Below are 12,459 nucleotides of genomic sequence, written 5' to 3' on the forward strand. Positions count from 1 at the left end.
TCCTCCAAAAGTACTAGTTCTGTGCTGAGGAGCAGAGCAAGTTTTGAACACTGCCCTGCCACCTTAGTTCCCACTATCATGTTCCATGTATAGGAGCGAGGAGGGAATTCAGTGCTTTGTGTTGGTCATGATGAATTGGTTCCATCACTAAGATGCTACTAAAAGTATGGGAAACTAGACTGAATCTGCATCATTTCAGAACACGTTCCAGGTATCTTGATCTTTGGGAGGAAATATTTGCTAAGAGCTGTCTTTTCTTTTTTATGTACCTCTTTCTCTTAAAAAAACCGCGAGAAGAATCAAAACCGAACAACAAACTAATCAAACCATTAAAAATCTAACAAGAGATTGGTGTGCTTCAAATGACAATGACTTTGTATAGTTGATTACTATGCAATCATAAAAAATAGTGAAAAGGGCTTCTTTGGTCGCTCAGCGGTAAAGACTCTGCCTGCTGATGCAGGAGACACGGGTTCAATCTTTGGTCGGGGAAGGTCCCACATGCTGTGGAGCAGCTGAGCCCCTGTGCCACAGCTACTGAGTCTGTGCTTGGGAACATCTGCAACAAGAGAAGCCACCACAACGAGAAGCCCGTGCACTGCAACTAGAGAGTAGCCCCCTCTTGCCACAACCAGAGAAAAGCCTGTGATAAAATGATTACAAATTGAAAAGCACATTATGATTCACATTTACATTACAAACAGGATGTATAGTGAAATTCTATTTTTGAAAAAAAAAAAAAAAGATAACATGAACTTTAAAATGTGTATCCCTATGTATGAAAAGACAAATATCAATTTCTAAAAAGTGATCATCTCTGAGCAATGGGGTTACAGGTGATTTTTGCTTATCTGTATTTTAGTGTTTTTTCTATAGTGAACATATAAGAAAAACCTTTAAGAAAAAAACCCCAATTTTAATTGCTTTCAATTAAATAATACTGCATTCTACTACATATCTTCAATATTGCTCATTTTCTCACTATATTTTTGAAAACAGGAACTGAAAATTTACAAAAGATGACAAACATGAAGCCAGATTAAGAAGGAGAGGAGAAAGGTATGTAAGTGGGAGTGGCCAAGGCCAAAATGCAGGAAGAAGACACAGCTTGGCCAGGCCTGGCTCTCTAGGGAGAGGGCAGACCAATGACCCTGACCACTGGCATGCCCTGGGTCCTAGTATACCCAAGTGCTATGCCAGTACTTTACAGGAAATATCTCCAGTTCTCACCACATTCTTGAGCTGCTAGAATTGTCTCTATGTGCCATACAATAAAACAGACTCAGGAGGAACTTACTTAAACCTATATGACTATGTGATCGAGTGGCTGCACTGGGGCTGACAAGGTATTAAGTGTTCTGCTCAGTTCAGTTCAGTCGCTCAGTCGTGTCCGACTCTTTGCAACCCCATGGACTGCAGCACACCAGGCCTTCCTGTCCATCACCAACTCCCAGAGTTTACTGAAACTCATGTCCATCGCATTGGTGATGCCATACAAGCATCTCACCCTCTGTCGTCCCCTTCTCCTCCTGCCTTCAATCTTTCCCAGCATCAGGGTCTTTTCCAGTGAGTCAGTTCTTTGCATCAGGTGGCCAAAGTATTGGAGCTTCAGCTTCAGCATCAGTCCTTCCAGTGAATATTCAGGACTGATCTCCTTAGGATGGATTGGTTGGATCTCCTTGCAGTCCAAGGGACTCTCAAGAGTCTCTCCAACACCACAGTTTCAAAGTATCGATTTTTCAGTGCTCAGCTTTCTTTATGGTCCAGCTCTTACATCCATACATGACTACTGGAAAATAGTGAGACCAAAGCAAAGGTGCAGATTTGGTCCAAGTAAAGATGCTGACAAGCGCTGTTTTGCTGCAGTTTCCTCATCAACATTTACTCCCGTACCACTCAGCCAAATGCCAGTCCATCCACATGTGGGGGCCAAGGTTAACATCACTCACATGATACACAGGGGAGTGAAGTTTTTTGTATGAAGAAAAAGTGTGTCAGGCTTATCCCAAGGACACACAGATGCAGGGGATATTTGTGGCCAGCTCAAGGAATTGTGCAAAATCAGTTACTCACTGCTTACAGTGAGAGATGGTTACGGACGGGAGTGTGTTCTCTCTGTAACCATCACCTGTCAGATGCAGGTGAGGAGAGGCAGGACAGACAGACCCAACTGTCAGTCATTCTGTTCGGCGGCTGGGGATGCAGCTTGGTTCATTACAGGCAAGTCACTCTTGGTGTATCAGACTCACTTTATGTATTGGTAACATAATATTTTTTTCTCTGGAAGTTATCACTACTTAAAAATCTGTTTGTCTGCATATCCATATGTAAAGGTGTGTGGGTATCTTGCTTAAAAGCGATCTCCTTCTCCAAAATACAAATGCCACGAGGTCTGAGAGTGCTCTCTTGTTGCTGTATTTCCTGTACCTGAAATAATTCCTGGTACAGATTAGGCTGGGTCTGAGGAGGGCAAATGGTCTGGCTGCACGGAAAGGAACCTCTGTGGCTGGAGGTGGGGAGCTCAGACATTCCTGAGGTGTCAGCATGAAGTCTAACCGTGGGAGTCAGATATGTCCAGACTGATCAGTGAGACCATGAGATATGCACCGTTCTATAGCAGGGCTTCCCTGGCAGTCCAGCAGCAGAGAGTCCACCTTGCAATGCAGGGGACATCAGTTTGATCCCTGATCTGGGAAGATCCCACAGGCTGCGGGGCAACTAAGCCTGGTCCCCACGACTACTGAGCCTGTGCTCTAGGGCCTGGGAACTGCAACTACTGAGCCCATGTGCTGCAGCTATTGAAGTCCTCAAGCACTAGAGCCCGTGGCTCTACAACAAGAGAGGCCACCGCAATGAGAAGCCCACACACCACAAATAGAGTAGCCTTCACACTAGTAGCCGCAACTAGAGAAAAGCCCACATAGCAGCAAAGACCCAGCACAGCCAAAAATACATAAATAAAAGGGGAATAGTGAAATTAGAAAGAGGACTCAAAATGGAACTTGGGTAAAGGATCTTTTTGGTAAAAGAGGACTGAAAGATGGATAAGGATTGACTACCACACACACACAAAAAGTTTTAGGATGTGGTATGTGCTGCTAGCTGCCAAACCACCCCAGTGATTATTTCAACCACAGATTTTAATTTAAATAATAATAATACCAGCACTGGTTGAAATGATTAGGGTAACAGAAAACCAATGTGGAGTATGCTGATAAATCCAAACAGAAAAAGAACTAGAATGAGGGTTGAGAGCGAGTCCCTGGTGACCAAGGGAGGATGGGAAGATACCCGTGTGGAGACTAGTAAAGATACAGACGAGTGGAGAAGCAGACCTTCAGTGAATGCACAGCACAGTGGGTGCAGAGTGTGTACCTGTCCTGGGGCAGAACTGCTAAATATATCCTCCGAGTAGCAGTTCCCTGGAGAGACTGCAACAACCCACTTGGGGTTCCTTTCACTCTGGACTTTATCTGCTTATCCTTTGCAGCCTGACTCCACCCCTTCTGGGTGCTGGGGTAACAAAAAAGAATAGCACGTAGTTCCTGGAATTAAGGGGCTTGCCGAACAGCAGAGAGATAGAGGACAAATTTCAGGGAGTCCAAAATGAAACAGAATGCAAAGAAGTAGCCTCAGTTAATCTGGAACACCAGTTTTTTTCTTTCTCTCTCTTTTTTCCTCTCTCCCATTGGAGGTAACCTTGGTCTGCTCTAAGAATTGAGAGAACCAGAAAAAAAATTCCTTTTCTATTAAATTAAAAAAAAATGAACATAATGATGCAAATGATAATGATGCTAGTACATAATAATGTGAGGGAAAGCACAAAAGAATCTCACAACAGTAAAATCCTGGTAAAAATGAGAATGAGACTGGTTAGCAATAGCTGAGGCTTCTGAACACCAGGCACTGGGTGAGGAATTGCTAACTCACTGTGTGGCCCTGGACTAACGTTTCAATCTCCCTGATCTTCAATTTCCGCACAAAAATGAGAGAATTAGGCTAGCACAGAAGATACCAAATGTTTGTCCATTTAAGAATCATGGACTTTTTTTGCCTCCTTTGTCAAAGATAAGGTGTCCATAGGTGCATGGATTTATCTCTGGATTTTCTGTTTTGTTCCATTGACCTATATTTCTGTCTTTGTGCCAGTACCATACTATTTTGATGACTGTAGCTTAGTAGTATAGTCTGAAGTCAGGAAGGTTGATTCCTCCAATCTTTCTCAAGATTGCTTTGGCTATTCAAGGTCTTTTGTGTTTCCATACAAATTGTGAAATTATTTGTTCTAGTTCTGTGAAAAATACCATTGGTAGTTTGCTAGGGATTGAGTTGAATCTATAGATTGCTTTGGGTAGTACACTCATTTTCACTATATTGATCCTTCCAATCCAAGAACATGGTATATTTCTCCATTTCTTTGTGTCATCTTTTATTTCTTTCATCAGTGTTTTATAGTTTCCTATATATAGGTCTTTTGTTTCTTTATGTAAATTTATTCCTAAGTTATTTTATTCTTTTCATTGCAATGGTGTATGGGATTTTTTCCTTAATTTCTCTTTCTGATTTTTCATTGTTAGTGTCTAGGAATGCAAGGGATTTCTGTGTATTGATTTTATATCCTGCAACTTTACTATATTCATTGATTGGCTCTAGTAATTTTCTGGTGACATTTTTAGGGTTTTCTATGTAGAGGATCATGTAATCGCAAACAGTGAGAATTTTACTTCTTCCTTTCCAATCTGGATTCCTTTTATTTCTTTTTCTTCTCTGATTGCTGTGGCTAGGACTTCCAAAGCTATATTGAATATTAGTTGAGAGTGGGCACTCTTGACTTATTTTTAATGGAAATAAAAGCAAAAATAAACAAATGGGACATAATTAAACTTAAAATCTTTTGCACAATGAAGGAAACTATAAGCAAGGTGAAAAGACAGCCTTCAGAATGGGAGAAAATAATAGCAAATGAAGCAACTGACAAAGAATTATTTTCCAAAAATATACAAGCAGCTCAGTTCAGTTCAGTCACTCAGTCGTGTCCGACTCTTTGCGACCCCATGAATCGCAGCATGCCAGGCCTCCCTGTCCATCACCAACTCCTGGAGTTCACTCAGACTCACATCCATCGAGTCAGTGATGCCATCCAGCCATCTCATCCTCTGTCGTCCCCCTTCTCCTCCTGCCCCCAATCCCTCCCAGCATCAGGGTCTTTTCCAGTGAGTCAACTCTTCGCATGAGGTGGCATCTGAATGCAGAGTTCCAAAGAATAGCAAGAAGAGATAAGAAAGCCTTCCTCAGCGATCAATTGAAAGAAATAAAGGAAAACAACAGAATGGGAAAGACTAGAGATCTCTTGAAGAAAATTAGAGATACCAAGGAAACATTTCATGCAAAGATGGGCTTGATAAAGGACAGAAATGGTATGGACAAGCAGCGCATGTAACTCAATACCAGAACAATGAACAACCCAATCAAAAAGTGGACAAAGGACCTAAACAGACATTTCCTCCAAGACATACAGATGGCTAATAAACACATGAAAAGATGCTCAACATCACTCATTATTAGAGAAAAGCAAATCAAAACCAGTTTGAGGTATCTATCATCTCACACCAGTCAGAATGGCCATCATCAAAAAGTCTACAAACAATAAATGCTGGAGAGGGTGTGGAGCAAAGGGAACACTCTTACACTGTTGGTGGGAATGCAAACCATCACAGCCCTTTTGGAGAACAGTGTGGAGATTCCTTAAAAAACTGGGAATAGAACTCCCAAATGACCCAGCAATCCCACTGCTGGGCATACACCCCAAGGAAACCAGAATTGAAAGAGACACGTGTACCCCAATGTTCATTGCAGCACTGTTTACAATAGCTAGGACACAGAAGCAACCTGGCTGTCCATTGGCAGACGAATGGATAAGGAAGCTATGGTACATATACACAATGGAATATTACTCAACTATTAAAAGGAACACATTTGAGTCAGTTCAAACGAGGTAGATGAAACTGGAGCCTATTATACAGAGTGAAGTAAGTCAGAAAGAGAAAGACAAATACTGTGTATTAATGCATATATATGGAATTTAGAAAGATGGTACTGACGATCCTACATGAAGGAGACACAGATGTCAAGAGCAGACTTTCGGACTCAGTGGGAGAAGACGAGGGTGGGATGACTTAGAGAACAGCACTGAAACATGTGCATTACCATCTGTGAAATACACGACCAGTGCAAGTTCAAGGCAGGAAGCAGGGCACCCAGAGCCGGTGCTCTGGGACAACCCAGAGGGATGGGGTGGGGAGGAAGGTGGGAGGGGGGTTCAGGATGCGGGGGGACACATGTATACTGGTGGCCGATTCATGTTGATGTGTGGAAAAAACCACCACAATATTGTAATTATCCTCCAGCCCAAATAAGTTTAATTTAAAAAAAAAAGAATCAGGGACTTGTTAATAAACCAAATTCTCTGGGCTTAACCCCAGGGTTTTGACTTAATATCTCCTGCACAAGGCCCAGGAATCTGCATGTAACCTCAGATGGTGGAAGATACCCCTCACTCTGGGAAGCACTGCCTGAAAGATCCTGTGTGCTGTGAGGTGTCACCAGACAAAAGGGAGATAGCAGAATATCAAATATGCAACTTGCCATTTCTTCTCTTCCTGTTTCCATTTGTATGTTCCCATTGTAATACATCACAAACAGTTTCAAATAGGAATTATTTCATAAACAGTATAATCCATATGTAATTCCTTCTTCAGTGAAATCAAAATTATATTTTCAGAAGACGAGGCTGAAAGGCAACACTGCATTCTAAGAAAAATAATTAACTTGTATTCACAAAGCAAAATGAGAAGTTTCCCTCAAATATTGATTTATGAATTATGATGTGGAGAATCTGAGAAATCTAATGTAGGCTACTTCCATTCTCTTACTGAGCATGTGTATTAAAAGTAGTGATGGTTTCCTGTTGGTTAGCAAGCAAGTTGGTTAGCAAGTTGATTGCCTGCTGGTTAGCAAGCCATTCCCACGGCTCCTGGGGGTGTAGGGCTGGGTGGGAGTGCCCTTGGACCAGGGGGAGGAGGGCGGGAGGGGCAGCACCTGCCGCTGCTGGCTGGCGGGCTGGGGAGCACAGCCGCCTCGTGACACCTCAGTGGAGCCGCCCCTTCCCACCGGGCGTGGACAAGGAAGAATGGTACTCAGGTCTGCACCACCCGCTTTGGGCAACTTCTCTGTCACCCGGCATTTTCAGGATAATAGTATTTTATTAATGAAAAAATACCTTAATTTCCCTTTAGTGGCAAAGATATGTGAATTGTGTGACCATTTGGTACAGACACTCCTTATCCTGAGAAATGATTTGAATCCAGTTGCAATTACAGTATACATTTCCTCAGCTGTATTGGCCTCTTTTTTAATTCAACTACTTTGTGATTCATTTTACCAAGTTTCCCTGCCATCCTTCTCCCTTGGCATTTAATCTGTTTCAAATTTAAGTTTACGAGGAGTACAAGAGCTTTGATGGTTCCGTATTTATTAAGTGAAGATCAAAGGTTGTCTTTGCTTTTTTTTTTTTTTTAGTTTTTACACATCTGTAAGGGATACCGTTACATTTCAGATGACAGGCTTTCTTTCCACCGAAGAATTTGGCATGAGAATGCCTTCAAGCATTTGTTCTTCTCTAAGCTCTCTAAATGTTCTCCGATTGTAAGCATACCACCATCACACATGGAATTTCATTCAGTGTTATATTTCAAGAACATCAGGAATTCAACACACTATTCTTTATTGCCACCAGATATAGCTTTGTTCCTGTTTTTCCCACAAAGCCCTTTTTCTAGTAAGACTGGCTTGAGGGCTTATAAAAGGGTGTACAGTCAAAGGTTGTTATCTTCCTAAATAGATCCTGTAGAGAAGAGGGCCCTCTGTTGTTTCTGTCTGGACAAGGATCATCAACGTATTTATTTAAAAGATGGATCATGGATGGAGACAGATATAAAGCAGGCAGAAGACTCCTGTCCCAATATATAAAGAACTAAGCATCAGTAAGAAAAGGACAAAGAATCCAATTGAAAAGGGGGCAAACTATCCAAACAGGCAACTGCAGAGCAGGGAGCTCCAACGATCAATAAATGTGAAAAGGTGCTCCAGCCACCGTCAGCAGAAAAACACAAAGTGAAGCGGCAGAATACTGTCTCACACAGACCGTAACGGCAGAAATCACAAAGTTTAGCTGGTGGGAATGGAAGTTGGTGCAGTCATCATGGAGAACAATATGGAGGTCTCTTAAAAAACTAAAAATACAACTACCAGATCATCTGGCAGTCTCATCCGTGGGCATATATTCAGACAAAAGGATAATTCGAAAAGATACAGGCACCCCAGTGTCCACAGCAACACTGTGCACAACAGCCAGGGTAGGGAAGCAACCTAAACGTCCATCAGCAGAGGGATGGACGAAGAAGACGCAGTACGTATACACAGTGGCGTGTTGGTCACAAAAAAGAATGAAACAATGTCATTTGCAGCAACATAGACGTGACCAGAGATGATCATACCAAGTGAAGCAAATCAGAAAGAGGAAGACAGATATATCATGTATCACCTCTAAGTAGAATATAAAAAATACAACAAACTAGTGAATAAAACAAACAAACAAAAAACAGACTCACAGAGGACAAACTAGTGGCCACCAGTGGAGAGAGAAGCAGGTAGGGGCAATACAGAGGCAGGGAACAAAAGAAGGGTTATTACGGGATCATGTGAAATCATTGTGTGAAACTTTGGAAAATTTCAAAGTACTATAAATGTAAAGAATCTTTCATTCAGTAAAAAAAAAAAAAAAAAAACACTCTTAAAATTCTGAAAAAATTCCAGGAAGTGCCAAAAAAAGCTTGAATCTGCTTCATACCAAAAACTATTTGCATAGCAATGTTTATATTGTATTAGGCGTTATAGGCAATCTAGAGATGATTTAAAGTATACAAGTGGATGTGTATAGGTTGTGTACAAATACCATGGCATATTATATAAGGGAACTGAGGAGTATCCTTGGGTTTGGTACCTGTAGACAGTCCTAGACCAAACCCCTGTGGATACTGAGGGATGACTGTATACGTAGGTAACATTTAAAGAGGGAACCCACCTGGCTAATGAACAAGATAAATCGAAATCTCACAGTAATCAAGGAAATGGAAGTTAAAACTAGGTATTTTTCACCCATCAGATTGGCAAAAACAGCAACGCTGTTTTAATTAACTGGTCTACTTTGGGCTGCAGTAAGAAACCACATAGACTGGGGGCTTCAGCAGCAAACACGTATCTCTCACAGCGCTGGAAGCTCTGAGATCCGGCCAAGTCCCTGCGGGACGCCCTCCCCTCTTCCTGGTTTCCGATGGCCTCTTTGAGGTTCTCCCCTCTCTTCTCCTAAGGGCAAGAAACACATTCAAGTAGGTCCCACCTTCACGTCCTAATTCTCTCCCAAAGGCCCCACCTCCTAACACCATCACACTTGGGGGGTTAGGATTTCAATTCATGAATCTGGGGGAGGGTACACAAACATTCAGGCCATGACAGCAACCTCACGCTCTATAAACACACATTTTTAAAAAACCACTCACTAGATCTGGTTTCTGTGCATTAGGAATTCAGTAGTGGTTCAGCTGGGCAAGTCCAACTGTGTGACTCCTCCTGAGGCGTCCCTGAAGTCTGGACGGGGCTGGAGGGAGTCCTTGGTTCCTCTCCACACCTGCTCAAGAGGCCTCCTAGCACAGCAATGACCTTCCAGAACAAGCAGTCCAAGGGGCTTCCCTGGTGGCTCAGACGGTAAAGAATCTGCATGTAATTCGGGAGATCGAGGTTCAATCCCTGGGTAGGGGAGATCCCCTGGAGGAGATGGCAACCCACTCCAGTATACTTGCCTGGAGAATCCCATGGACACAAGAGCCTGGCAGGCTACAGTCCATAGGTTCCCAAAGAGTCAGACACGACTGAGTGACTAACACACCAGCACCAAGGGCAACAGATAATTTTCTGGGCCATTTCCTGTGAGCTGTCTTATGCTGAAAGTCCCATCGGGTGGAAGCAGTTACCTCCATGACGACCAACTGTGGCCATGACGTTGATGTTCAGCCGCTCAGTCGCGTCTCTCTGTGATCACAGACTGCAGCACACCAGGCTTCAGTCCATGACATAAGCTGTCACAGTTTTGAGAACTGGTTTCAATGAAATAGGAACAAATCAACGCAGGCAGTGAAAACTAACTGTACCTAAAACAATCAAGAAGACGCTGCTCAGACCACCGATGACCAGTTTCCCGTTCTCCTCCTGCCCCCAATCCCTCCCAGCATCAGGGTCTTTTCCAAGGAGTCAGTTCTTCGAATCAGGTGGCCAAAGGATTGGAGTTTCAGCTTCAGCACCAGTCCTTCCAGTGAATATTCAGGACTGATTTCCTTTAGGATGGACTGGTTGGATCTCCTTACTGTCCAAGAGACTTTCAAGAGTCCTCTCCAACACCATAGTTCAAAAGCATCAATTCTTCAGCACTCAGCTTTCTTTATGGTCCAACTCTCACATCCACACATGCCTACTGGAAAAACCATAGCTTTGACTAGACAGACCTTTGTTGGCAAAGTGATGTCTCAGCTTTTTAATGTATTGTCTAGGTTTGTCATAGCTTTTTTTTCAAGGAGCAAGCGTCTTTATGAGACTGCTTGTCCCGCTCCAGTTTTTCTCACAAGGAGTCTTGGTCCGTTTACCACGCAAATGCTTACTGTGCTGAAACCAGACACTTCACAAGATAGGTCAGAGTCAGGTCTCCCCAGGTTTACCTATTTGGCCACTCCATGATCTGTGATTAACTTCAGAGTTTCAGAGTTCCAGAAAAATTTCTAATATTCAAGACATATTAATAAATTTAGAGGTACAAGCTACTTTTCTTTTAAATGTAAGAAAGTGATCCTCAACAGAGTTTGACTACAATTAAAAACAAAATATAATACCATTGTTTCAGAATTTCAGTAGGTATTTTATGCTTGTAAACACGTTACTGGGCGACACAGGGTGAGAAAGTCTGAGAAGGTATTTTTCTGGCCTGGAGAGCTGGGCACCCCCTCTGCAGACTGCCAACACAGGCCTCTGCGGGTTGGGGCTGCAGGGGTCATCTTTCTCACCCCCCAGCACTCTTGCACACAAACACTTCACACATGTTCAATCAGTTTAACGGGAGAAGTTACACCCAACACAGCATGAAAACTCTTGATATATTGTATGGATACTGAATAATACAGTTACATAGTTTCAAAGTCAAGAAAAAACATTTTATTCAATGAGGTAGATAAAAATACTCAAAAATAAACTCAACAGTAAAGCATTTTCAGAAGTGCCCACATACCATGGATTTATCATGTATCTTTGAATTTATGCAATGTTGTTTTCATAATTCTTGGCTATTCAAGTGGTTTTCAATGTTTAGCATACTTAAGATTTTTATTTAGCCAAAGTAACCACTAAAAAGATGTAACGCAAAATAATTTATTTCTTAAATGCCTACATATTTACAATCATAAAAATTTTCATGCATTATAACATGAGATTCATGTTCACATTTATTCAAAATTTAAAACCTTAGGAAATCTATTTCAGCTACTTGTGGAAAAATTAAAGGCTGATCAGAAACTGTCAAATTACTATTATTAGCTGAAGACTGCATCATAATCCTGAATAGCATTTACTCATGAATACCTTCACTTTACTTTTAAAGCCAACAGTTACAATTTTTAAATTAAATTCTCATAGTGGGGCAGTAAGATTTCACTCCAAATCAGAGTCACATATGGAAGGGAGCTTTTAATTCGAGGTTTCATTACGGTCCATGGTATAAAGATATATTTTCATGAGGGTTACATGATGGATAGCCAACAGGGAAATGTGCTACCAGAGGGAAGCAGACTGCCAACTAAGCATGCACGGCACCCACAGACTACTTTAGAACAAGCTCTGTCCTCGATTACTGCCAGCTTCTCTGTAATGTTCAGGTTCTCAAAGGTCACTGAATTTTATAATTATCTCCAAACAATTTTCTTCATGGTCGTTTAAGCTTTGCCTAAACAGCTGGGTGTGTTGCCAAGCAACAACACCATCTCCTCTGCTTAATTTTGCTTCCAGAATAACTTCAGTGGCCCCAGAAAAGTCATGATAGGAGCGAAGCGTTTTATCTATTGGAGGAAAAAAAAAAATTAACACTTTGCTTTTGATAAGAACACAGAGATAGCTTTGAATGCATTTTATATAACTACCTTATAGGTAAAAATCAACCCTTAAAAAATAAATACAAATTATTCTTTATGGAGGAAATGTGTCCTCTGAAAAAGAAATGATTTTTCTCTTTCCATTTGTGCTTTACAATAAGAAACATAAGGCCTTTTATTATAATGAGGTTAAACTACAGGTTTTAAATGAAAC

The 12,459-nt window shown here is 41.7% G+C and overlaps 1 protein-coding gene across 2 annotated transcripts in view; it reads right to left on the reverse strand.

The window, feature by feature from the left end:
- Positions 1-11,293: 11,293 nt before the first annotated feature.
- The window catches only part of NGLY1 (N-glycanase 1), a 58,174-nt gene continuing 57,008 nt past the window's right edge, over positions 11,294-12,459 (reverse strand). For both annotated transcript variants that reach the window (XM_055566931.1, XM_055566930.1), the window contains one exon: positions 11,294-12,212. In XM_055566931.1, coding sequence (XP_055422906.1) covers positions 12,147-12,212 — 66 coding nt within the window. In that variant the 3' untranslated portion in view covers positions 11,294-12,146. The remainder of the gene's footprint in view (positions 12,213-12,459) is intronic.

The sequence above is a fragment of the Bubalus kerabau genome, chromosome 2, assembly GCF_029407905.1.
Source record: "Bubalus kerabau isolate K-KA32 ecotype Philippines breed swamp buffalo chromosome 2, PCC_UOA_SB_1v2, whole genome shotgun sequence".
Lineage (NCBI taxonomy): Eukaryota > Metazoa > Chordata > Mammalia > Artiodactyla > Bovidae > Bubalus > Bubalus kerabau.